A 25,935-nucleotide genomic window follows, 5' to 3' on the forward strand; every position below is an offset into this window, starting at 1 on the left:
GCACTGGAGGCGCCGCGACAGGACAGGGGGAGCCAGGGGAGGCGGTCCAGGCCACGGCGGGGCTCCGGTCCCCGACACTGTCAAGCGAGTATCCGCTCTGAGAAAGGGCTGTGTGGGTGACGCGTGCACCGGGGCTGCAGTTTCGATCTTTCCCTTGTGACTCATTTTGCGCCTGCGTTTAGGTGAGTTCTCTGCGACGTCGGCTAAGTGTGCACTTACGCCCTGCTTTCTCATTTCCCCCGCGCGTTCTAATTAATCCAATTTGGGAGGTATGTTCACGGGCGAGTACTAAGTGAGGCTTTGAAAGCATTTGTTTTGCAAATAGATACCCAGTTCGCTATTCCCCTTGATTGAATCCACCCACACTTTGTCACCAGTTTATGAATTTTAGAAACAACAGCAGGACTGATAACAGGATTTCAGGATTGCGCACCATGTCCCAGGGAGCCAGCTGTGCAGCCGTCGTGTGTTACTGTGGCTTTTTACCTAAGAGGACAGATACACGGTCTAACCTCACTGCCACCTGAGGACATTCCAGCTCCCAGGACCAGGGTCTCCCAGGGTGGGCCTCAGGCCCTTTCCCGTCACCGGATCGTCTCACCCTTGGGGGCTGGCTAGCCCCCACCCTGGGGGAACCCTCATGACCCTCCCGCAGGGTGCCTCTCTGGAACTATAGGCTGCTCACAGGGGGCACTGGGCACCCCGCTTCAGCCACGTCTGGCCACCTCCCAGGTACCCCTCGGCCCAGGAAGTCCCTGCTCAGGCTTCTGGATGCCGATTTCTGGCCTCTGTGCTCTCTGCAGGATCAGGAGGTTCTCCCTGGGGCCTGCCATCCAGGCTGCACCTCCTCCTGGGTCCCAGGAACCCAAGCATAAGGCCAAGTTTGCCCAGGGAAACTCCCAGGGATGCCTGCCTCGGCCTCCTGCAACCCTGTAGGGGCCCAGAGCCCGAAGGCCCGGCAGTGGCACACCTGCTGTGCTTCCTTGCAGTGACCCCGGAACATTTAAATGATCCCTGCCTAGGAGCGTGCTGAGGTGCGGGGGTAGGTGCGGTCACGCTCCACTGTCAGGATGCGGGTGGGGGCAGGTGCGGCCTGGCGAATGCGTGTGCATGGAAAGTGTGTAGATGGCTGTGGCTGTGCCGGTGTGAGGCAGGTACCTGTGTAGGACAGGTTGGGGGGGCGTGTACGCGTGCGCAGATGCAGGACAGGTGTACGCGCGGAGGTGGAACAGGTGGGGCCTGGTGAGTGCCAAGCAGGTGCACGTGTGTGTGTGTGTGTGTGTGTGTGTGTGTGTGTGCAGGGCAGATGGGGCCGGGTGGGTGCGGGGCAGGTGCATATGCGGGTGCAGGGCAGGTGCGTGTGGGTGGGCGCGGGGCAGGTGCGGGTGCGAGCAGGTGAGTGTGCGTGTGTGAGCGCGCCCGCGGGGCAGGTGGGGCCTGGTGGTTGCGGGGCAGGTGCGTGTGCGGGTGCAGGGCAGGTGGGGTCCGGGGGCTGCGGGGCAGGTGCGTGCGTGCGCGCGCGGGGGTGCGGGGCGGGACCTGTGCGGATGCAGGCAGGTGTGAGCAGGCGCGGCGGGCGGGAGGGCCGGGCGGGGCGGGCGGGCCCGGGCTGCAGCCGCCCGCGTGGTGCTGCGCGGCGCTCGCGCCTGGAAACAGGAGGCCGCCGGGCCGGAAGCCCCGCCCGCGCGCGCGCCGCCTGTCCCCGCCCGGTGGAGCGGCTGCTGGCGCGGCGCGGCGCGGCTCGGCACGGCGGCGCCCGGGCGCAGGCGAGCGGGCGGAGCAGCGGACGGCGCCCAGGCCGCCCCACGCGCCGGGCTCGCGGCGGAGCGCGCCGGACTCGTCGGGGCCCGCGGCCGCCCGCGCCTTTCAATGGGCAGCTCGCACTTGCTCAACAAGGGCCTGCCGCTCGGTAAGGCCGCGCGCGCGCATTTCCGGCCGCGGGGGCGGGGCGGCGGGCGGGGCGGGCGGGCGCGCGCGGGCCCCGGCTTTGTGTGCGAGTGCGCGTGCGCGCCGGCCTCCGCGCGCCGCCGGGGGCGGGGCCGGGGCGCCGTGCGCGTGCGCGAGCCGCAGCGTGCGAGTGCGCGTGCGCAGGCGCCGCCGTCACGCCCGCCCCGCCCGCTGCCGCCGCCGCCGCCGCCTCCGCCTCCTCCTCCTCCTCCGCCGCCGCCGCCACCGCCACCGCCGCCGCCGCCCGCGCAGGTGACACAAAGGGGCGCCGCGCTCGGCCCCCGACCCCCCAGGCCAGGCCCCGCCACAGCCGCGGCGCGCCCGGCGTCCGGCCCCGGCGGCCCCACGGCCCCCCCGCCGGCCCGGCCCCCTGCGTCCGGCCCGCGTGCGCCCTGCGTGGGGCCGGCCCGGCCTCCTGGTCGCGTGGGCTCGCCCCGCCCGGGCCCCGGGGCCTCGCCGCGCCCGCCCCCGGCGCCCCCGCCCCCGCGCCCGCTCGCCCGGGACGAGGACGGCCGCCGGCAGCCGCGCCACCTGCCCGCGCCACCTGCCCGCGCCCGAGCGCCGCCGGCCCCGGGGGTCCCGGCTCGGCCCTGCAGCCGCGCCGTCCCCGAGCCCGCGCCGCGGGAGCGCCTGCCCGGCCGCCCTCCTGCCTCCTGCCGGCCTCCCCTCGGCCTCCGCGGGCGCCGTGACGGGCCCACCTGCAGGGAGGAAGCCGGGGCCGACGCGGCGGTGGCTGCGCGGGCCCGGACGAGCGGCCAAGGACCGGCCCTCACGGGCGCCCGCCTGGGCAGCGGGACGGTCGGGCGGCAGGCGGGGGGCGTCCGCGCCGCGCGTTCCCGGGACCGCCCCAGCCGCCGGGCAGCGGTTCCGTCGGGGCAGGATCACGCAGAAGAGCTCGGCAGCAGCTGGGCCCCAGCAGGGCGCACCCCGCGGGCGGTGCGGGCGCCCCGGCTGCGGGGACCCGGCGTCGCGGCTCTGCGTGCCCGAGGTGAGGATGCCGCGTGAGGACGAGGGCCCCCGCGGCCGCCGGCGCTGCCCCTGGCTCGCGGGCACTCGGCCTTCCCCGCGCCCCGGGAGCTCAGGGTGAGCCGCAGTGCCGGGCCCGCGCCCGCCCGCCCGCCCGCGGTCTGCCCCCTCCTGCGGCTCCCAGCGCTGCCTGCCGGGCGCTCTGCCCCGTTGCCTTTCTGGGTTTCTTTTCGCCGCGGTGTTTGTGGTCACCGGCTTTGAGCACGTGCTTCCATGTGGGCCTCCGCGAGGCCTTGGGGGGACGCGCTCGGGGTTAGTCTGTGTCTGCCGCGCGCAGGCGTGTACCCTTCAGCCTCCGTGGGGCTGTTTGTGCAGTTCCAGCCTGTCCCACCCGGACGGCTTGCTCTTCCCTCTGCGTTTCTGAGAAATGGACTCGTGGCTGGGGTGACCTGTCTCAGCCCTTGAGCCTCTCTCCTGGCTGCATTTGGGGTTTCCCTTTCGGTCCCTTCAGCTTGAGGACACGCGGGCGGGGGTGCTGGGGGCACAGCAGGCTGCGACCCCGAGCTCTGGGAGGCTGCAGCAGCCCCTTCTGTGGTTAGTACCCGAGGTTGGGCCATCGGGTGAGCTGTCAGAGGTTGGCCGGTGGAACCCTAGTGCGGGGGAGGCACCTCTGCCGGAGAAGGGCCCTTGGGCTTCAGAGGTGGCCTGGCCTTGGCTCCCCAGCGGCCCGGTGGAAGGGGCCAGCAGGTCATGAGCAGAGAGCTGGGCCGTGATGGGGCTTTCTCTGCCACGATCTCGCCTGCCCCTGGAGCGCCCTATGCCAGTGTCCTTGGGGCCTTGCCCAGTCTGAGTAGCTGGAGTGCAGCTTGCTGCTGGCCACCCGCGGCTCCTGGGCGCAGAGGACCCAGTCGAAGGCTTGTGCAGGCTTTTTATCCTGTGGCAACAGCCTTCTCAAAGACTCCTGGCTCCTGAGACCAGGGGCACGAAGGAGGACCCATGGCAGGCTCGGGGGGCAGTCCACAATACACCTGCCTCGGGTTCCCAGAGGGGACTCCAGGAGCTCACTGCGGATCAGCCACGGGCTGCACGCTGGCCTGGGGCCCTCGCCTGTCTGCCCAGACGAGCTGCAGGACACCTGGCGGGGCAGGGTGGGGGGGCATTTTCCACCCAACCACAGAGCTCACAGGCGCTCTTAGTGCTGAGTTGTTTCTGCCTGTGTCACCCTCAGGGTGGGGGTCCCTCACATCCCTGCCAGCCCTGCAGCCTGGCCATAGACAGGCTGGGAGGACGGTGGGCACCTGGCAGGACTGGAACCTGGGACCTTGGAGAAGAAATCCCAGGGGGTCAGCGGGTGGGGCGGGGGCTGCTTTCTGGACCCTCCCCAGGCTTGGACTCTGGCCTGTCAGGAGGCAGGCTCGGTGCCCACAGCAGCTTCGTCCGGCCGCCAGTCCTTGAGTCTGATGTGCGAGGCCTGCCCTAGAGGACGTGTCCCCATATGGGGTCGCCCCGCAGCAGCTGCTGAACGTCGCGTGCGGGAGGGCAGGGAGGTGACATTCCTTGGGTCCCCAACCAGTGTTCTCTGCACGAGGACAGGGTTCTTGTTTGTGGGATCCTGGAGCATCACAGAGCGAGCAGGACACGTGTCAGGGCGCGAGAGAGGACTGTGTGGGAGGCAGAGTCTCGGTGACGAGAACGTGCCTTTGCAGCACATGTGGGGGAGCGGGCGCCTGTTTGGTTTACAATGAGTTGGGGGACCACACGGTGTGGTGCGTGGGTCTGTCCTGCTGGAGTCAGTGTGGCCGCTGGCCTCGGGGTGCCTGGCACTCACGCAGACCCTGCCCCCTGGAGGCCTCCAGACCACGGGCAGCCGGCAGCCGAGGGGAGCCTCACTGCCACCAGCTGGCTGTGCTGGGCCCGAGTGGGGAAGGGCTGCTTAAGTACAGCGGGGGGGCGGGAGGGAGCCTCTTCTGGGGAGGTGGTGGTCAGGGCTGGATATGCACAGCCTGCTGGGGCAGGGGACCTTGGGGTCTGACGGGCTCCGGGCCTAGTTTCTGAAGCCCTGGTGTGTTGGGGAGGGCTGCGGTGTCCTGGGAGGGGTCCCGGGCAGGCGGGAGGTGGCCTAGCGTGTGCGCCTGGAGAGGCGGCAGGGAGCACTCACAGAGAGCTCTGGGGCTGAGGGTGGGATGCTGGTCAGCCACGGGGGGCCGCGCGAACGCCAGCAGCTCGGGTGGCCAGGATCTCAGTCCCCACCCCTGGCTTCCCGCTGCCCCGGATGCCAGGGAGCTGTTGTGAGGGGCCCGGGGTGTCCCCAGAGTGTGCCAGCAACACCCTGTCCTGGGCCCGGGGGAGCAGGAGGCCGGCCTAGTGGTCAGTGGGCCGACGGGGGCCAAGGAGACCCCGCCCCGACACCTGTCGGCCCTGAGACTCCCGGGGAGATGGCGAAGGTGGTGCCGAGAGGGTCGCGGCCTGCTGCGGGGCCCTGTGCTGCGGGTGATGGCTGTGGTGCGCTCGGGCCTGCCGACTGCCCACCTGGAGTTACGCGAGCCACCCGGGCTGGCCTGTGCCCTTTGTGCGGGGCCCGTGGGGTGGCGGCCACTGCAGCCCAGTGGGTCCTGGTGCCCCGTGCCCCCAGGCCGTGCTGACTGCCGCGTCCCCCACCGCCTCACTGAGTTGCGGGGATGCCACCCCCGTGTGGCACCCCGGCTTGAGCCACCACCTCTTGGAGCACAGTGTATCACCGGGGACGGAGCAGATGTGTGCGCCAGGGTGGTTGTCGGGGTTCCATCTGCACCAGGTGGCGGGGTGCCCACGGGAGCCCCTCTGAGCTGGCCTGCTCACCCTCCTGCCAACGACAGCAGTGGGACATCGGGAGGGACGCAGAAGCCCGGAGTGCTCAGCACTGGCAAGTGCAGGGGCAGCGCCGCGGTCAGGCCCCTGGAGCCCCGTGCGCTCTGGGGAGGGGGAGGCCGAGACCCCACCCCAGCCCCACCCCGATGCTCCGGAGCCCTGTGTGGGTCATCGTGGGGCAGGGCGGAGGGACGCGGGCAGCCGTGGGCACACCCCGCCTGGCCGCCTGCAGGCGTGTGGGCCGGCGTGTGGGGAGCGCGGGTGGCCCTGGGTTCCGCGGGAGCACCTCCGCCGGGGAAGCCCTGGCCGTGAGGCTCTGGCTGTGAACGAGCAGGAGATGGCTGGACACGCTTTCTTGGTGTCCTCGCGTGGGTGACGGGTTTCGTTGCCCTGGAGGAGGAGCGCCCCCTCGCTGTCCCGTGACCGGTCGTCCTGGTGGCGGGGTACACGTCGACCCGGCCTCACTGCCACCTGCCGCCCCCGGGCTGTTCGCTAGGACGCCCTGGACCTGCGCTGGGCAGTTCAAACGGGTTCAGGCACTTTACATCCTGCAGTAGCATCTCCTTAATTTCACCATCTTTTCTGTTTTACTACGTCCTGACGAGCGTCTTTTAGTTTGTGTGAGTTAACCTTTCCCGGCAGAGCCGTCAGGGATGACGGGGGAGCCCTGCCGCTGGCGGACGGTGTGCCGCGAGTCTGGGGCCCTGACCCCACCCGCGCCTGCGCGTTCTCGCCCGCCCTCTGCCACCACCCCCCCGCCCCCCGTTGTCCATGTGGCCTCTGCACTCGTTCTGGGCATTGAGGTCACTCAGCGGGGCTCCCACGTGGCGTTTCCAGGAACAAGATGGAGTTTGGGGTTTCCACGGCACGGATGCCCCCCAGCCTGGGCCTCGCGGCGTCTGGGGGTCCCTCCCTGGGGGCTTTTCCCCGTCGCGCTGCTGCTGCTGGCCTGGGCTCGGGCTCCCCCCGCATCCGGCCTGGGACCCGCGGCCTGGCCTTTGAGCCCCGCGCCTGCCAACGCACCCCTGGGTGGGCACACGCCGCCCTGGCCCACGGGCCGCTCTAGGCGTCTGCACCTCGGCCGGGTGTGGGCAAAGCGGGGCCTCCGCGAAACAGCGTTTTCACAGAAGAGCTGAGCCTAGGCCGCTCGGAGCGCCTGAGGGTCCCGTCCCCTTGGCGGGGCTGCGGGGACCCGCGTGGACACAGCGCCAGGCCCGTGGCCGAGGTGTGCAGGAGTGCGGTCTGCCCAGGGCCTCGCCGCCCAGGACGGTCCCACTGGGGACCCACGCTGGCTCCTCTAGCTTTAGGAAGAAAACCGCAGACTGGCCACAGCAGCAGGGCCGGGACCCCTGCTCACTTGGCGGCCCCCGCACTCGGGCCCTGCCCCCCGCCCTTGGTGGCCGCCGGCTGGAGTCTGCATGGACTGCTCCTTGGGCTATGGGGGAACGCAGCAGGGGATCGGACCTGGGCTGCGGGGTCACGGCCCCGGGGCACAAGTCACCCTCGCCGGCAGCGGGCACCGGGGAGTACTGGCTCCCAGGAGGCCAACGCTGGGGAGCCAGGTGGCCCCTGGCCCGCACCCAGCTGCTCGTACCCTGCTCCTCTTGTGAAGGTCAAGGTCGCGGGGGAGGCTCGTGTCTGGGGGAGGGGGGCCGTGCAGCCACACCCCTGACCGGGCCTGCCCCCCCCACCATGGAGAGAAGCAGGGCGTAGTCACCGAGGGTCCCTGAGTGTCCTCAGTGCCACCCTCCCGGCTTGTAAGGGGAGAGCGACATCTCGTTCTGTGGCTCAGTGGGTATGTTCCTTACGGAGCAGAACGTGGGGGGTCACGTGCGATTTCCTTTGGGGGTCGTGAGGCTGCGAGCCGGTGACGAGGTTCAGGTGCTGTGTCCTGCAGCCCCGGGGTGGGCCTGGCCGGGCGGAGTGTGTCCCTGCCCTTGCCTGCCTGCCACCTCCTGGCCCCCTGGCCCCCTGCCCACCACCCCCAGCCCCCTGCCCTAGGTCCCCAGCCCACCACCCCCAGGCCCCTGTCCTGGGTCCCGAGCCCCCAGCCCACCACCTCCTGGCCCCCACGCCCCCTACCCCAGGTCCCTGGCCCTCAGCCCACCACCCCCCGTCCCTGCCCCGGGTCCCCTGTCCCCTGCCCTGGGTCCCCAGCCCCCAGCCCACCACCCCCTGTCCTCTGCCCCGGATCCCCGGCCCCCTGCCCCGGTCCGTGGCCCCCAGCCCACCATCCCCCAGGTCCCTGGCCCCTAGCCTGTCACCCCCTGCCCACCACCCCGGGTCCCCAGCCCCCTGCCCACCACCCCGGGTCCCCAGCCCCCAGCCCACCACCCCCTGTCCCCTGCCCCGGGTCCCCAGCCCCCTGCCCCGGTCCCTGGCCCCCAGCCCACCACCCCCCAGGTCCCTGGCCCCCAGCCTGTCACCGCCTGGCCCCTGCCCACGGTACCCAGCCGCCTGCCTGCTGTTCCCACTGCCCCGAGCAGGACTCTCAGCTGAGCCTAGAGGGCCAAGGAGAAAGGGGCCCTGGTGCCGTCGCCAAGGGCAGCTCCCAATCTCTGGGTAAGGGGCAGCTGTGTCCCCCACAGCAGAGACGGGTGTGGCTTGGCCAGGGTCTGTCCTCGGGGAGCAGACTCCTGGCACGGGCAGTGGCCGGTGTGGGTGAGGGCTCCAGGTAGAGGCCTCTCGGGACTAAGGAGACTTGGCTCCATGTGGGCCCGTGGTCATCGCGACCCTGATCTCCCACCTTGTGGCATCAGCACTCTCTGACCAGGGGCCCCCCCATTTCCCTGGCGGAAAGCCTGTGTTTCCCAGGCTCAGTGTCCCCGCGACCTGGGAGCTGGTTACGCAGGGTCAGCGTGTGGGCTTGAAACCCGCAGAGGGAATCGGCGGGGGAGGCGTTCAGTCCATGAGGCCCGGGCGGTGGACCGTCCCAGCCCGTCTGCTCGCAGCAGGCCCACCCAGCCCTGGCCTGGCCACAGCTTCAGGGAGGCCAGGCTGCCTTCTGCACCGTGGAGCCCAGGCCACCACTCGGCAGGGACGGAGGTCCGCACCCCGAGGGGAGCGTGGCCGGCTGGCACGGCCCAGGCCCACGGACAGGATGCAGGACGCCTGCCCTCGCTGTGCAAGCGTCTGGAAGGGGGATCCACCACGGGTTCCAGGGGCCACAGGCCATCCCTGCAGCAGGCCCGTCCCCCGTGGCCCCACCCCCTGGAGCTCCTGCTCTGCGCTGGGCCTCCCGAGGGCCGGATGACGTCAAGGGCATGGTGTGCGGCCTGGCCACGCCTCCGGGCGGCCCCGCTGTGGTCCCCATGCACAGAGGGCCACGTGCTCAGGGTGGGTCCAGCGCTCCCGGGGCCTGAGACCTCAGCCTGTTCCAGAAAGGTGTGCGACCCACACACGTGACCTCAAGTCTCACGGGAGCTGTGTCAGGTCAAGTGCCTGTGGGGCCCGCGTGCGGGGGCGGGGAAGTGGCGTCCGTGTCCCAGCCAGCACCCCCGGGCCTCCCCTCCTGGCGGCCTCGTCACGGAGGCCGGGGAGGCTGTCGGCAGTGTGAGTAGGAGCTGGCACGGCGGCCCGAGGACGCGGAGGGACCTTCAGAGTCAGCCTCCCGCTGCACCTGCGTCCCCGCTGCGCCCAGCCGTCCCCTCTGCCGGCCGCGCGCCCGCCTGCAGGCAGGTCCCCCCAGGGGCAAGGATGTGGGGAGAAGCCTCGCCTGTGGGCCTTTGGCATCTGTGAGCTGTAGCTGGCCCTCGATGGTGTTTTAACATGTCTCTTGTGTTTTTTAGTCAGACTTTGACCCCGGCACAGGCTTCAGTGGTCGCCGAGGATCAGGAGCCTAGGAGCTTTGGTTCAAGACAATTAAAGACGTGGGATGAGGATCCAGTGACAGACGCGGTTCTGCCTGGGGATTCTGAAGATAAAACGCTTTGAAAAGTCGAATTCATGGTCGTGGAAGCCGAGCCCATATTAAGAAATGTCAGGTTGGTAGGGGCTCCTGGAGCGCGCAGCAGCTGGACGCCCGTCCCTCGGTGCCCGCGGAGCGGCTGTCCGTTCCGGCTGGGACGGCCCAGGTGCCCCGGCCGGTGCGGCGCATCAGGACAGTGACGCCCCACGGTGTGCGGCCTCCGTGAAGCCCCACGGGCGGTGGAGCCGGGGGGGCCTCGGGGGTCCCAGGTGGGCAGGCCTCAGGTCAGCACTGGGCTGGTTCTGGTCGTCCTCCCATGAACTCCGTGCCAGGCTAGGGTGTTACCACGCAAACCCAAGTCCCGTTCCGGCGCCGGCCGTGGGTCGGGAGGCGAGTGCCTCCCTGGGTAAGGGGGTGTCAGTGAGCTGGGGCCCTGGCGCTGCTGCCCGGCAGGCCCGTGGACAGCATCCCCTCCCTGCTGCCCGCGGGCCCTGGTGTGCTCCTGCGGGAGGCGCCGTCGCGTCGGCGCTCCACAGCCTGCCTTGTCGCCTCAGGAACTTGGAGGGCGGGAGCTCGGCGCGCGGCGTGACGGCCCGTCCCTTAGAAACAAGCGCGGGGTGCTGACGGCCGTGACCATAAGCCCCTTGGCGCAGGTACATGAGGGCCCTGAGGCCTCGCCGTCCTCCGGGTAAAGCTGGAGAGGTGAGCCGTGCCGTGGGCCCGGCACCCCGCGGGTGGCAGGAAGAAGCTCACAGGGGACTGCGGGGAGCGCCGGGGAGGGGTTGGGGCCTCGCGGACCCTGCCCTGCACCCAGCAGGGCTGCTGCGTCTTGGCCGCTTGCGTGGGCGGTGGAGAAGTGCGCCCGTGGGGGTGGCTCCCTCCTGGGCTCTGGGCCCCCCGCGGCCCAGCCCCACCCCTGGTTCTCATCCTGCGCCAGAGCTGCCTGTGCACCGGTTGGGACGGGTCTTGTTGAGGCCGTTGGGGCTGGGGGGTGGATAGGGCCACTGGCGGCTGCCATGGGTGTCACCTGGAGGCCTTCGTGTCCGCCTCAGCCCAGGATGAGGCCCGGTGACCTCCTATATGGAAGGAGCTTTTAGTGATTCTAAGTCTTCTTGTCGTGAGACGGTCAGGGGCCCTGGCTGCGTTCAGTGCTTCACCCCTTCCCTGCCTCTGTGTCTCCTTTCAAACCTGCAAATGAGGTGATGCCGGGCATGGGGGATGGTGCTGGCAGGGTTTCCGGGCGGTCTCAGTGCTGCCGTGGACTGGGAGCCGTGGGTGTTGTCGTGACACCTGTTACATTGCAGTCTGCGTGTTCCGGGGTCAGATGGTGGAGGCCCCAATGCCTCCACGCGTGCCTGGGACCCCGAGGCCCTGGGGGTGATGCTGCTCAGCAGGGGTCCACTTTCGTTTGGGGGTCAGCGAGCTGTAGCAAACACTGGTTTGCTTTTCATGGAGATTTTTTTTTTACTCAGGCTTGACAAAATCCAGGTGCGTGGACACGTAGAATTCTCAGGGCCTGCCTGCGTCAGGCTGTGGGGGCGGTGGATGGCAGGGGAAGCGAGGTCTCAGCCGTGGCCACCGTGGGAGCTGAGCGTGCACTCCTGTCTCCACAGGCGTCCGACCCCCGATCATGAATGGGCCCATGCATCCCCGGCCCCTGGTGGCGCTGCTCGACGGCCGGGACTGCACGGTGGAGATGCCCATCCTGAAGGACGTGGCCACGGTGGCCTTCTGTGATGCCCAGTCCACGCAGGAGATCCACGAGAAGGTAATGGCGCGGGGTGCTCGTGGGAGCGAGGAGGGCAGGAGGGTCCCTCAGCTGTGCGCCTCCGTGGCGCCTGAGCCCCAGGCTGTGGCCATCATTGCCCGCGGCATCAGAGGTGGGGACAGGGTTCCTCCGCCGCACCTTGAGCCGCTGCCGTTGTAACCAGTTGTTGCCAGGAAGTGGAGCCTGGGGCCGTGGATGTGGCCGACGAGCTGTATCGCCTGGGGCCCATGTTGGCCAGCGAGGGCATCGCAGGCTGGGCCACGCAGCTGCACCCTCCCAGCGCCGGCATCCAGCCCGCTAGCGGCGTCACCAGGCCTGCCCGGGGATGGCGCGGGTGTCTCGGGGTCCCAGGACCGGCAGGGAGAGAAGGTGGAGCTCGGAGCCTCGCAGAGGGATGCAGCAGCTGCAGGAGCGTCCAGAAGACCAGAGGGCTCGACGCTGAGGCCCAGACGGCTCCCGGGGACCGAAGTCTCAGGCCGGGTGCCGCTGGGGGAGGGGGACACAAGCACGTGCCGCGGGTCCCAGAGGCGCGAAGCCCGCAGGCTCCCCGCATCCTGCGCGTGCACATGGCTGGCGCGCTCCCAGCGGCCCGGGGCTGTAGTGCGGGGGGGTGCGGGGGTCAGCTCTGCAGGCCGCCCTGCACGGGGCGGGGCTGGGTGACCGGAGCCTGCTGTGCCCCGGAGCAGGGCTGGGAGGGCAGCTTCTGGCCACTTGTTGTGGATCTTAAAGGGTTTCAAAGTAAAAATATTAAAAACCCAGCAATATCGGGAGCGAGAGACCGGCAGACAGAAGTGTTGAAGCAGCCTGAGCGATATTAAAGCAGGTTCCGAGAATAAATCTGAAAAGTGACACTAAACGGATGTTTTCCTTTAAGATCATAACTGATCAAAATGATCGGAGGTTAGCTAAGAGCCAGATGTGCAGTCCGACCCCGGGGAGGGTCGGGCTGGGCCTCCGTGTGTCGGCGACTGCCACCCCCCCTGAGCATGCCGAGAAAACCCCCGGTGCCAGAGGCTCCCGAGGGATGGGACGGAGCGCCCTGGCGACCCGAGGGGCACGCGGACGAGCAGCGCGGCGGGGGAAGGCGCCCTCCCAGCACCGGGGGGCACTCACCGGTGCAAACAGGCAACTGGAAACGGTAAACTGACAGGAAGCTTAGAAGCCACAGTCCAGGCCTCCGGGCAAAGATGTGGAGCTGCGCAGATCCAGGAGCTCGGGCCTGGTGCACCGTGCGGCCCATTTCCCCAGCCTGGCTGTCAGGTGTGGCCAGGTGACCGAGTCCAACCAGGAAGAGCCACCAGGCTTTGTGTGCAGAGCCACCTTCTCTCTTTCTGCTGGCTGGAAACCAAACGCAATGGCTGGAGCCTGGGCAGCCACCTGGAACCCAAGAGAAACCGTGTTTGGGAATAGCTGAAAAATAGGATGGGAGCCCTGGGCCCTGCTGGCTGTGGAGCTGACACAGGCCCTGGACCACTTGTCTGCAGGCTTCAACTCAGGGAGAGACAGCACATCACCATGGATCAGGGATTTCTGCCTCGTAACTAGCTGGACGCCGGGTGCTAAGTGTGGAGGAGACACCATGCTATTACTACGGCCACGTGGTGAAGGAACCTTCCAGAGCTCAGTGGACACTCTGGCTCTCCTGGTGTGAACCCAGGACGCGTGTTGGGCCCACAGGATGCTCTGCTGTTCAAGGAGCACGTTACCCTGATGCCGGAGGTGGGGGGCCATTAGCTACAAAGAGTCGCGGGCTGCTTCACATCTCCCAGGGAAAGCAGTTCTCGGCGCGGCGTTGTGTATCTGACCAAAGTGCAGGAGCCCTGAAGACCGGCACCTGCGGAGGAAGGGGCGCTCGTGAGAACAGGGGCTTGTGGGTGGGATGGCGCTGTCAGCCGGCCCAGAGCAGGGGCCCCCAGGGCCAGGGGACAGTAAGGCAGCACTGGGGACATGTCCGGGAAGATAGGAAGGACGTGGGAAATACAGCTGCAAGGCGCCCAGTCCCAGGAGGGAGGTGCTTGGGCCAGGAGACATGAGGGGAGCATGCAGACAAGATTTGACCCGCACGACGGCACGGGGTGGCAGCAGGGTCAGTGTGACTCCGAGCAGAGTGTCGGGCCAGGGTCGGCCTCACCGGGGCCGTGAGCAGGTGGAGAGGGGAGGGAACGCGGGGAGGGAGCCCTGGCACAGCCACACGCAGGCAGGTGTCCCAACAGAAGCATCAGGGGAGCTGCTGGGGGGCATGTGTTTCCCACCCCACAGTCAGGACGAGGCGGAGGTGTGTCCTGCAGAACACGGGGCTGTTTGTGGGGGCACAGTCAGAAGCAGTCACGTGGCAATGTCAGGACAAAGCACGTGAGAAGTGGCCGGGTGGGGACAGTACCTGCCAGAGCCGGAGGCTGGACAGCGGATGCTCAGATGCCCCCCGACAGCAGGAGGGGGGCACCATGTGGGCGGCGACGCTCTTGCTCCACCAGGGCCACAGCCACGGCCACGCGGGCTTTGCCGGGGCTTGGCACTTCTGCTGTCCTCCAGGCCTGCGCACGGCGGTGGCACAGGCCCCCCTGGAACCACACAGAAGTGTGTTGGAGGCACTAGGCCACTGCTGAGCTTTTCTGGCCGCAGCCGCACAAAACGAGCCACACCCTCGGTGTGGTCCTAGAAAGTCAGGTGTGCAGAAGTCCCGGAACCTTGTGCATCGGGCACCTGTGTGTGAGGGGCAGGAGCGAGGCCCCGATGCGGCGCAGTAGGCCTTGGCTTCTCTCCGCGAGCTGCCCACTGAGTCCCCCGCCCTGCTGCCACTGGCCCCGTGGCACTCCATTCTGGGGTGGGGACGCGGTCAGGTCCTCAAGCCTGACAAACTTGGTCACAGCTGGCACGTGGTGACGTGAGTGAACACCTGGGGGCCCCCCGCAGACCACCTCCCTGGGAGTCCATGTGATGCCTGGCGGGATCCCAGCCACTCCGCAGTCCTGACGGGGCGTGAGCAGCCCCCTGGAGAGGAGCTCGGGGCTGGCCACAGGAGTGCGGTGGCCCAGGCCTGGGTCCCCTGGACGGAGCTGCCTGTGTGCAGGCCTGCAGCCGAGCCGGTCCTCCCAGGGCGGTTGGGCAGCCCTGAGCCGGGGTGGTCTCTGCCCTGAGAACGCCTCGCTGGGCACCACGTGATTACAGTTGCTCAGTAGAAAAAGGAATCGGACATGAAACCAATTTATTAAGAAACGTCAGTAGGTCACACTCAGGCACGTTGAGACTAAGGTAACAGATGGCCAGTTTGTGTCCATCACACGCAGCATCTCAAACTCTGCCCTGCTGGGCGTCGTGAAGTGGGTGCCAGTGGGTGAACGGCCCCCCGGGTGCAGCCGGCTGCCACACCGACACCCTCTCAGAGGCTTCTCCGATGGACCCACTGCTTTCCAGCTCCGAGGACCGACCTCCAGGAAATCGTGGAATTTTTTTTTTTAAGATTTTATTCATTTATTCATGATAGATATATATATAGAAAGAGAGAGGCAAAGACACAGGGACACAGGGACACAGGCAGAAGGAGAAGCAGGCTTCATGCTGGGAGCCTGACGTGGGACTCAATCCCGGGACTCCAGGACCACGCTGTGGACCTAAGGCAGGCACCAAACCGCTGAGCCACCCAGGGATCCCCGAAATTGTGGATTTTTATGGCAGCACAGCCAACAGCGGAGCAGCCCAGACACCCCAGCAGTTGGAACTTGGCATGCGTCTTGGCTTGTCCACGCTGGGACGGAGCAGGCACAGTCACAGTCGTGATGCGATCGCGTCCTGCCATGGCTCAGGGCTCAGGCGTGGGCACACACACCTGCCCGTGCTTGGACACTCTTCCTCCCCGCCTGTCCCCAGGCCAGTGCCTCTGCCCGGTCACCCCAGGAAGAGGCCCGTGCATGCATCTGGGTGCCCAGGCCCAAGACTCAGACTCACCCTGCAGCCTCCCCCTCCACAGTCCATCTGTCCCTGGATGCGTCTGTCCTCTTTCCAGGGCACAGCTGTGTCCGAGGCTACCCTCCTCCGGTCCACGCAGCTCAGCACAGGGTGGCAAGGTCTGCCCTCCCCGCTCCGTCCAAGCCCTCCCTGTGTGCTCCCCGTGCACAGCACTACTACTTGGCTGTCGCACGAGGGTCCTCACCCACCCCACGGGCCAGGCAGGGAGTGGGAGTACATGCAGCCTTGACGTCCTGGGAGTCCAGGGGGAGGCGTCAGGACGTGGGCAGCTCCCTGCCTGCAGGAGCAGAGATCCCCAGGACGCTCAGTGCAGGAACAGGAGCAGGGGCCAGCGGCACTTTGCAGTCCCTTGAAGGCCCAGCCAGCCCGCGCCCCCTTGGCCCGTGTGGGGTCCCTGTGGGCACGTGCCCCGGGCCACGTTGGCCAGCCTTGGAATGGTCTGTATTTTGGGTTGCCCTCTGTCCGACAAGCTCAGCTGCTGTAGAGAAGCAGATGAGAGGAGCAGTCAGCAGCCTCCCCATGGGCCCTGCACCCCACGCAGGACCCCTACTGTGCCTCTCACATCAGCCCCGAGTCCAGGCTGTCCTGGGCACCACTTCTCGCTGCCTTCCTCATCCTGGGGTTCAAGGTCACCATGGCCTGCTGTTGGCGTCCCTCGCCGGCCAGGACACCCAGAGCCAGCACGAGAAGCTCAGTCTGGAGGAGGGCAGCGTGGCGGACGCCGGGCTGCGGTGCCCAGCAGCCAGCGCATGCCCTTGGGTGGGAGGTGTCCTCGATAGGAAGGCTGCTCTGCGTCCCCTAGGGAAGGACAACCCCGGCCCTCGGCTGTGAGGCTCCGTGCGCCTGGACCATCCTGGGTCCCCGGCCCTTGGGCCTGGAGACCGGACACCGTAGGCACCCACCGGCGTCTGGCTGAGGTCCGTGCGTGACTTCTGCGGATCACGCCCTGGAAGGCACCACTCACGGGGCTGCCCTCCTGGACCTGGGACAAAGCCCCGGGAGCCAGGCATTCCCCACCCCTGACCACAGCCCGGCTGTGGCGCCCACCTGCAGGCCTCGAGGGTCAGGAGGCACCAGCTGGGGTGCTGTGCACGCGCCTGGCCCTGCGGGGGCGTGGTCTGCATTGCTGGGGCCTGCGGGAGCATGGCCTTGCGGGCCTGGTCCTGCGGGGGGGCGTGGTCTACATTGCTGGGGCCTGTGGGGCGTGGCCCCTGCGGGGGCGTGGTCTGCGTGCGGTTGGCCCGGTGGGGGCGTGGCCCTGCGGGGCTGGCCCTGCGGGGGGCGTGGTCTGCATTGCTGGGCCCTGCGGGGGCGTGGCCTGTGCGAGCCTGGCCCTGCGGGGGGCGTGGTCTGTATTGCTGGGCCCTACGGGGGCGTGGCCTGTGCGGGCCTGGCCCTGCGGGGGCGTGGTCTGTATTGCTGGGGCCTGTGGGGCGTGGCCCTGAGGGGGCGTGGTCTGCGTGCGGTTGGCCCGGCGGGGGCGTGGCCCTGCGGGGCTGGCCCTGCGGGGGGCGTGGTCTGCATTGCTGGGGCCTGCGGGGGCGTGGCCTGTGCGAGCCTGGCCCTGTGGGGGGCGTGGTCTGTATTGCTGGGCCCTACGGGGGCGTGGCCTGCGCGGGCCTGGCCCTGCAGGGGGCGTGGTCTGCATTGCTGGGGCCTGCGGGGGCGTGGCCTTGTGGGCCTGGCCCTTCGGGGGGCGTGGTCTGCATTGCTGGGTCCTGTGGGGGTGTGGCCCCTGCGGGGGCGTGGCCCGTGCGGGCCTGGCCCTTCGGGGGGCGTGGTCTGTATTGCTGGGCCCTGCGGGGGGCGTGGTCTTGCGAGCCTGGCCCTGCGGGGGCGTGGCCTGTGGGGGCGTGGCCTCCGTGCGCTTGGCCCTGCGGGGGGCGTGCCCTCCCGTCCAGGTCTTGTCCGCACCTGCGCAGAGCTGCAGCTGTGGTTCCTGCGGGGCGGGGCGGGGCTGGAGCCCCCGCTTCCCAGAGGTCGCCCCGGTTGGGCGGTTTGCAAACAGTAGCGCCTCGGCCCACGTTGTGCAAACTCGGGAGACAGGACACTGACCTGCTCCTGGGGCTTCACGAACGGCAGCCAGGCCCGGAGACGCGTGGGCAGCGTCAGGGCCTGCGTGTGGGCGCAGATGGGGCCGTGGCGAAGCGGGCTGACCCGGGCCCCGGCTCCGACCCGTGTGCGTGCCGTCCGCGCCCCGGCGGGCCCTGCGGTTCCGAGGCTGTGTCCTCCTGCGCTCCTGTTTGCCTGGTGTCCACGCGGAAGGCGAGCCTCCTACCCGCCCTCCCCAGCGCTTCTCTCCGGGGGCGCGGCCTCGGGCTGCTTGGGGGTCTGAGCGCAGAGCCAGCAGGTCACCCTGCGGTCCCCTCGGATGTCACAGCAGTGGCTGCTGCCCTAGGATGTCCGCAGTCCCCAGCACACAGCGGAGGCGGGGGGGGCGGTTTCGGGGGGACGTTTGCAGCTCCCCAGCGGGGCCCGGCCCCTGACCGCGTGGCCCCTCCGCCGGCAGGTGCTGAACGAGGCGGTGGGGGCGCTGATGTACCACACCATCACGCTGACCAGGGAGGACCTGGAGAAGTTCAAAGCTCTGCGCATCATCGTCAGGATCGGCAGCGGATTCGACAACATCGACATCAAGTCAGCTGGGGATTTAGGTAGGACGCCGGGTGTTTCCTCCCTTTTGCGACTTGGGGTGTTGCTTCTTCGGCGCGGTCTCCTCAGCTTTCCTCTCGTCCTTTGGTTTTGCTTTACACCAAGGATTCCCTTGCAGGGCCGTATTTGGTTGGAGGTCACTTGTGAGCATCTTTCAGGGTTCAGGCCCCCCCCCCAAACTCCCCAGTCAAACCGGCTCTCTCAGAAAACTTTGTAGGGGTCACGTGCTCTGACCTCCTCCCCGCGCCTGGGGAGGGGAGCTGGTACTTGAGCAGGGTGCAGCTGCAGGGGGTGATCCTCCCATGATCAGGGCGGGCAGCTGCAGGAGTAACCTCCCCCCCATGAGCAGGGTGCACACCTGCAGGGGTGACCCCCCCATGAGCAGGGTGCGCAGCTGCAGGGGCGACCCCCCCATGTCGGCCCGCAGCTACAGGGGGTGATCCTCCCATGATCAGGGCAGGCAGCTGCAGGAGTGACCCCCCCATGAGCAGGGTGCACACCTGCAGGGGTGACCCCCCTCATGAGCAGGGTGTGCAACTGCAGGGGTGACCCCCCCCATGAGCAGGGCGCACAGCTGCAGGGGTGACCCCCCCACATGAGCAGGCCACACGGCTGCAAGGATGAACCCCTCTCATGAGCAGGGCGCACAGCTGCAGGGGTGACGCCCCCCACATGAGCAGGGCACGTGGCTGCAGGGGTGACCCCCCATGAACAGGGCACGTGGCTGCAGGGGTGACCCCCCCATGAGCAGGTGCGCAGCTGCAGGGGTGACCCCCCCCCATGAGCAGGGCACGCAGCTGCACACACAGACCCCACCCTCCCCATGCCCGGTCTTGCCAGTCCTTTCCCCTGGTGCAGCTGAAGAACCGGGGTCAGAACGGCCTGCCATTTGCGTCTACCGCAGACTCGGTTTATTCTGCTCTCGCGAGGACCCTCGTGCCCTCTGCTGGCTCACATGATGGAGCCCTCCCGCCCCACTGTCACCCGTCCCCAGGCTGCATCCCCAGCAAAGGCCCCTGCAGCAGAGTTGACCACAGCCTGGATGCTTTCTGCCCCGGGGACTCCCGGGGGGCTTTATCCCTGTTCCCCGAGTCTGTCCTGTCTTGTGATTCTACAGGCTGGGCTCTGTTCCTCCACCAGGGACAATCAGGGCCATGCCCTGTGGTCACCCTGGCCGTGTGTCCCCAGATCTAGGGGATGGTGTCCCTGTCACCTGGTCCTCCTGCTCCCCGCCATCTCTTGTGTTCACGGTGGGCTGAGATGTTTCCAGAAGGGAGTGGAGGATCCGCTCTGGGCCCTCTCACAAAGCCCTGTTCACGTGTTGGGCATCATCCTGGCATTTAGGGTAGCGCAAGGAACCGGTAGGCGCCCTCCCCTCGGCAGGGAGGTGACCAGTCCCCGGGAAGCACTGTGCAGTCACAGGGGCAGGGGCGAGGAGGCGGCAGGGCAGGACAGGTAGGCGGGAGGGGCCAGGCTCGGGAGAGGCGGGTAGAAGCGCGGAGGTGCTGGGCATAGAGAAGCCTCAGCTCACTCCGCAGGGCTGCTGAGGGGCGGTGGGGGCCGTGGGGCTGTGAGGACAGGGCCACTCCGTCCAAAGCCAGGTCCCAAATGGCCTGGGGGCCGAGGAAAGCAGGAGGGGTGGGGCCTGCGTGGCTGTGAGCTGGCGGTCAGGTGGCCCATGGTGCAGGCAGGGAGACCCGGGTGTTGGCACCTGCCTGGGTGACCTCGCCTGTCCCGTCCCGCCTACTTGCTGGACCCGCAGGCGGGCCTACATGGGGACGTTTCTGCGGCCCGTCTTGGGGGAAGCACCAGGACTGGCGTTGGTGACCTCGCCCGCGCGTCTGTGTTCCCAGGCATCGCTGTCTGCAACGTGCCGGCGGCGTCTGTCGAGGAGACCGCCGACTCCACCATGTGCCACATCCTCAACCTGTACCGCAGGACCACTTGGCTGCACCAGGCGCTGCGGGAAGGCACGCGGGTGCAGAGCGTGGAGCAGATCCGGGAAGTGGCTTCCGGCGCCGCCAGGATCCGTGGGGAGACCTTGGGCATCATAGGACTCGGTGAGTTAGCGGAAGCCCTGTGGCTGTGCTGCTGGGCGCCCCCCCCCACCCCCCGCCCCGAGGCAGCGCAGGGCCGAGTCCTCTCTGCCCCGGGAACACCGGCTGTGGGTCACACAGGTGCTCACCAGTCACGTGCCTCTGCACAGTCGTGCCCGCCCACTCACACGCTGACCTGTGCTCCCTGTGCTGACACGCCTCCCCCACCCGTACCCTGTGGCACCCTGTGGCTGAGTGGACGTGGCCTTCAGGTGAGGGCCAGGTGGCCCTCAGCCCTGCTCCGGGGGGAGCTGCTCACCCGGCGCGCAGGCAGCTGTGAGTTCTGTTTCTCTGCCTTGTGTGTGGGCGCGTGTCGCTCCGAGCTCGGGCTCCATCCACCTGGGAGGCCCCGTGTGGACGGGACCCTGCCCCCTACTGGCCCCCGTGCCCTCCCCGCCCCTACCCCACCGGCTCTGCAGCAGGAGAACCATAGGACACTTGGGGTGTTCTCGAGCCAGGCGCACACGTGCGTGAGTGCAAGGTGCCCACGAGGCACAGGCCTGTCTTCGGTACAGCTCCCGCCTTGCTGGAGGGGACGCACGGCCCCCCGGGGCGCTGTGCCCCTCCCCTGGGTGGGGGGGCACCTGACCTCAGCCGGCAGTGTCGTCAAGAGCCAGGAGGCCCCATTTCAGCGCGGCTGCGCCGGCGCCTTAGCCAGAGCCCCCGTCCAGTGCGTCCAGCGACTGCTCCCTTCAAGGTTGTGGCTACTTAGAGCGCGAGCAGCGGAGCTCAGAGGGAGAGAATCCCAGACTCCTCCCTGAGCGTGCTCTGTCGCGTGCGCCCCCCCAGGCGCCCTTCGGGGATGTTAAAGGTGCTTGGAGTTTGGGTTCCCACGTGCTGCGTGGCAGACGCTCCGTGCGGGATGTCGGGGGCAGCTGTTACCTGACCTCCCAACGCCGCCGGTTAGCAGTTTGGGTGGCATTGGCAGGACTGCTGTGCTCTGGCCTCACCTGGGGTCACTTGCAGGCGGGGCCGTGGCCTGGGGCCTGGTGGTCCCCTCTGGCGGACGCCCTCCGGTGCGCACGGCCCGCTCGGGCCGCCTCAGGTGCGTGGGACGTTCCAGCCACCCAGGGGCTGCAGGAGGGGTGGGGCCCTGAGAGTTGGGGCCGGGCAGGCTGGTCCTGCGTCCAGGTCAGTGCGTTCCTCCCGGGGGTGCTCTGAGCCCCTGTGGCCCCCTCCCTCCAAGGAGCGGGGCCCCTCGTCTGAAGTGGCAGCCCCACCCACGCACTCCCTGGGGAGCACCTCCAGCCCCCCGCCCGCTCCCTGAGTCCCGGCCCCACACGGCCACGCGGGTGTCCCTGCACTCGGCATCTGGATGCAGGCGCCCACGGGGCTGTGCCTTGCACGCCGAGCTAGGCCCGCGGTGACGCGGTGTGTCGCCCTGCCAGGTCGCGTGGGGCAGGCGGTGGCGCTCCGGGCCAAGGCCTTCGGTTTCAACGTGCTCTTCTACGACCCCTACCTGTCGGACGGCACCGAGCGGGCGCTGGGGCTGCAGCGGGTGAGCACCCTGCAGGACCTGCTCTTCCACAGCGACTGCGTGACCCTGCACTGCGGGCTCAATGAGCACAACCACCACCTCATCAACGACTTCACCGTCAAGCAGGTGCGTGCCTGCCCCGCCTCCCCCGCCGTCCACAGCCCTGCCACACCCGCACCCCCAGGTCGGGGCAAGGGTCAGGGTAGGGTCACGGTAGGATCACGGCTAGGGTCAGGGTAGGGTCACAGCTAAGGTCAGTGTAGGATCACAGCTAGGGTCAGGGTAGGGTCACGGCTAGTATTAGGGTAGGTCACAGCTAAGGTCAGGGTAGGGTCACGGCTAAGGTCAGGGTAGGTCACGGCTAAGGTCAGGGTAGGGTCACGGCTAGGGTCATGGTGGGAGTTCTACACGTGCCACCGTTTCTTGACCCACGGCAAGTGCCTTTCCCTGCCCTGCGGGCTCCACCGCTGGGGGTCGTCTGCACTGAGGGGCCTGTTTCCTGAGTTCTGGGGGCTCCTGGCCCCACACACAGGGCACACGCCGCACCCGACGGGCTGGGTCCTGCAGTGAGCGTGCCCGTGCGGCGCTTCAGTGCCGTGTCTCCGGGGCAAAGACAGATGGCGGCTGGCAGCGTCACACCGTGGCTGTGAGGCGTGGCCCTGGGTCAGGCAGGAGCTGGAACTAGCAGTGGCCTCTCATGGGCTCCGGGGTCCCCGGCGGGGGTGTGTGTGTGCCCGCACGGGGTCTGCCCCTGGCCCCTGTGGCCCCGCGGAGGATGAGCCCAGGCACCCGGGGCTCCTCTTTGCCTCCAGTCGGTGGGGTGGGGCTGGGGAGGGCGCAGGCACAGGCGTGGCGCTGGGGCACTGGTCGGAGCCGCGCACCCCCAAGACCCAGGTGTGGGGCTGGGAGCTGCCTGCGTTCCGGGGGGCTCAGGACCGTTGGCCCGAGGACGTGAAGCTGCATGGGGACCGAGCGGGTGCTGCCACCCGAGGGAACAGGGCTCTCTGGCCACTGCACCGAAGACCATGTCTCTGGGTTTTGTGTCCGTCATCCCAGGATCACAGGGTCCTGAACCCACTTCCGCAGCTGTGTGCAGGGGTAGGGGCTTGGGCCACACCGTGTCCCAGAGGCGCCACATCCTTTCCATGGGGGGATGTGCATCTGGGGGGCCGGGCCAGGAGAGCCCACAACTGCAGCCAGGGGTCCTCTGGGCGGGGTGCGGTCCCCAGGCAGGGTGGGCGCAAGCCGAGAGGCCTGTGTGCTGATTCACGTGCTGCTGTTTTTGTGTCCTCCCAGATGCGACAAGGCGCCTTCCTGGTGAACACGGCCCGGGGCGGCCTGGTCGACGAGAAGGCCTTGGCCCAGGCCCTGAAGGAGGGGCGGATCCGGGGTGCCGCCCTGGACGTGCACGAATCTGAGCCCTTCAGGTGCCTCCTGGCAGCGCCCTGGGTGATTCCTGGATGCCACCTCTCCCAAACCCACCCTCGCCCGCGCTCACACCCGCTCGCAGTCTGCAGGCCCCAGGTCCCGTTCTTGGGCTTTGTGTCCAGCCCCACCAGGGCCCAGTGGGCAGGTGGCCAGTCCTGGAGGCGGGATGGCGAGGGCTCGGTCACGCGGTGCCTTGGGGCGCCGAGCCGTGTGGCCGCGTCTGCAGAGGCCTCGACCCAGAAGGGGCAGCGCTCGTCAGCCCTGCCGAGAGGGTCTGGGGCCTGGGCCCCGCAGCTCCAGGGACCAGCGCTCCGTGGCGGGGCCGGGGTGTGGCCACAGGCAGGGTCACGCTCCCTCCGCCCCAGCCTGACCGCTTTGTGCCATTTGTAGCTTTAGCCAGGGTCCCCTGAAGGACGCTCCCAACCTGATCTGCACCCCCCACGCAGCCTGGTACAGCGAGCAGGCGTCCATCGAGATGCGAGAGGAGGCGGCCCGGGAGATCCGGAGGGCCATCACAGGTGAGGTGGCCCCGAGCCTCCCTCAGAGGCCGTGAGATGGACCTGCCCCGGCAGGCGTCCCCCGGGGGGCTCCCCGCACAGCCCTCGAGCCCCCCGAGTCCCCCGAGGGTGTCCCACGCTGCCCACTCACGGTCACCCCGTGCCCTCACCCATGGGCCGGACGGCTGGCTGAGCTGGGGACCTGGGCTGGGCCTTGTCTGCTGCTCCCCGAGGTCCCCAGGGCTGGCAGACGTGGGGGGCCCCTGAGGGGCATCCCCTGGGCTGGGGAGTCTCGGAGCTGCGAGCTGCTATGTCCCGGGAGGAGAGGCGGAGGGGGAGCCCCGCTGCGGAACCGCAGCCCGTGTCTGCCACCGAGCTGCCACAGTGCTGGGGGCAGCCACATGACAGGCCCTTCTCTGTCCACCGTACATGCCAGGCCGCATCCCCGACAGCCTGAAAAACTGTGTCAACAAGGACCACCTGACCGCCGCCACCCACTGGGCCAGCATGGACCCCGGCGTAGTGCACCCTGAGCTCAACGGGGCCGCCTACAGGTGAGCGGGTGTGGAGGGGGCGGGGACATGGGGTCCCCTGGAAACGCGTGCTCGTGTGCGCCCCAGGGGACCAGGGGCCGGGCTGTGGGAGCCAGAGCCACCAGGCGTGAGGCGAAGAGCCCATGGAGCAGCAGGCCGGGGAGGAGTCGAGGCCTGGGGGGGTCCCTGGGCCGAGGCCACGGAAGGGACCCCGCCAGCCTCACGTGCCCTCTGTCCTCCCAGCAGGTACCCGCCGGGCGTGGTGGGCGTGGCCCCCAGCGGCATCCCCACTGCCGTCGAAGGCATCGTCCCCAGCGCCATGTCCCTGTCCCACGGCCTGCCCCCCGTGTCCCACCCGCCCCACGCCCCTTCTCCCGGCCAAACCGTCAAGCCCGAGGCAGATAGAGACCACGCGACCGACCAGTTGTAGCCCGGGCGGAGCTCGACGGCCTCGGCGCGGGCAGGGCGGCGCCCTCGGAGCGGCGTGTGCAGAGGCGGCGCCTGCGGTGGCCCCGGCGCTGCAGAGACTGTCCAGGCGCCGGGCGGGGGAGGTGGCGCCGGCCTCCCCGCGTCCGCTGTAGTTGTCCCGTCCCGAGGGCCAGCCGCTGTCCTGTGTCCTTTGCGTCCTCGTTAAGCAAAAGAAGTTAGTAGTTAATTCTATCATGAATGTTCTCGTCTGTGTACAGTCTTTAGAACATTACAGAGGATTTGTTTGCTTAGCTGTCAACAGCAGGAGAGCCTGAGCGAACACTCAGCAGGCCGCGTCACACGGCGCCCCTCGTGTGGGACCGCGCCCCGGAACGAGGCAGTTGGCAAACTTCTCAGGACAACGAATCCTTCCCGTTTTTCTTTCTACGCCACTCAGTGCATTGTTTTTTCTACCTGCTTGTCTTATTTTTAGAATAATTTAGAAAAACAAAACAACGGCTGTTTTTCCTAATTTTGGCATGAATCCCCTTGTTCCAAACAAAGACGGCTTCGCAAAGTGGCTCCAAGAAGTGCGCGTCGCCCACAGCGCGCTCGGCCGTCGGCATCTGTCCTGGGGATGTGAGGGCGCAGCGTCCCGGCCTGCGCGGGTGCCGTCCTGCTGACGTGGTAGGCTAGCAATATTTTGGTTAAAATCATGTTTGTGACTGTAACCATTTGTATGAATTATTTTAAAGAAATAAAAATCCCAGAAAGAGCCGGCAGGCCCAGCGTCTGTTTCGTGGCTTTGCGGCCCCCCGTGGGTCTCTGTCCTGGCCCTGGTGGCCTCGGGGGCTGGAGCGGGCGGCCCTGGGCACCCGGGGCAGTGGTCCTGGGGGGGCCGGAGGCGGCGGGCCGTGTGGGTGCGGGCGGGAGCCGCGCTGTTTGTGGGGACCAGTACACCGCCCTCCCCCCCCGCCCGCCTGGGGTCGCGACCAGAGCGGGTGCCGCAGCCTGTGCAGGAGCGGGCTCCGGGACGCTGCGGGGATGCCGGCTTCACAGGGGTCCCTCCCTCGTGGCCACTCAGGGCTAAACCGGGGTGTCCTGTTCACAGTCCCCTGGACGCCCGTTGCACGCCCGCCCCGCACGGCCCACGGCATAGCTGGCCCGCCTCCTGCCCGCTCTGCGGGGAAAGCACGGTGGACGGTGACCGCTGAGGGGGCTCCTGGGGACACGCCTTGGTGTTGCCACACTCAGGGTCTGCAGGACAGGACTGCGGGTTGGGAGCCGCCGTCCTGCGGGGCTGGGGTCCCAGCCGAGCACCTGCCACTGGCGCCCGTCCTCCCAGATCTCCTCCCAGATCTCCGCACATGTCCGGAGCGCGGGGTTTGCCTCTGCGCTCAACTCTGGGACGTTCTCAGCCTGTCTTCAGGCGTTTGCCTTCAT

General features: G+C 68.5%; 1 protein-coding gene across 6 annotated transcripts; it reads left to right on the forward strand.

The window, feature by feature from the left end:
• The first annotated feature begins 1,750 nt into the window (after positions 1–1,750).
• On the forward strand, positions 1,751–25,267 carry CTBP1 (C-terminal binding protein 1). 6 transcript variants are annotated; one of them, XM_025437223.3, is made up of 10 exons: positions 1,751–1,909; positions 9,549–9,743; positions 11,281–11,435; positions 17,911–18,055; positions 19,907–20,113; positions 21,538–21,752; positions 22,923–23,053; positions 23,445–23,572; positions 23,988–24,105; positions 24,328–25,267. In XM_025437223.3, the coding sequence occupies exons 2-10, from the start codon at positions 9,737–9,739 to the stop codon at positions 24,512–24,514; spliced, it is 1,293 nt and encodes a 430-aa protein (XP_025293008.3). In that variant the 5' UTR covers positions 1,751–1,909; positions 9,549–9,736; the 3' UTR covers positions 24,515–25,267. The 6 variants fall into 6 exon arrangements, with proteins under 6 accessions (XP_025293008.3, XP_025293006.3, XP_025293007.3 ...); XM_025437224.3 differs by lacking the exon at positions 1,751–1,909 and adding an exon at positions 2,106–2,199; XM_025437225.3 differs by lacking the exon at positions 1,751–1,909 and adding an exon at positions 2,776–2,935.
• The last annotated feature ends 668 nt before the right edge of the window (positions 25,268–25,935 follow it).

Source organism: Canis lupus, chromosome 3 (assembly GCF_003254725.2).
Source record: "Canis lupus dingo isolate Sandy chromosome 3, ASM325472v2, whole genome shotgun sequence".
Lineage (NCBI taxonomy): Eukaryota > Metazoa > Chordata > Mammalia > Carnivora > Canidae > Canis > Canis lupus.

Bases quoted from the DNA above. Each gene is read 5' to 3' on its own strand.
- CTBP1 (XM_025437221.3), top strand. From the start codon at position 1,870: ATGGGCAGCTCGCACTTGCTCAACAAGGGCCTGCCGCTCG. The intron at 11,436-17,910 runs GTAATGGCGCGG...CTCCGCCGGCAG, and splicing joins CGCAGGAGATCCACGAGAAG to GTGCTGAACGAGGCGGTGGG. The intron at 24,106-24,327 runs GTGAGCGGGTGT...CTGTCCTCCCAG, and splicing joins CTCAACGGGGCCGCCTACAG to CAGGTACCCGCCGGGCGTGG.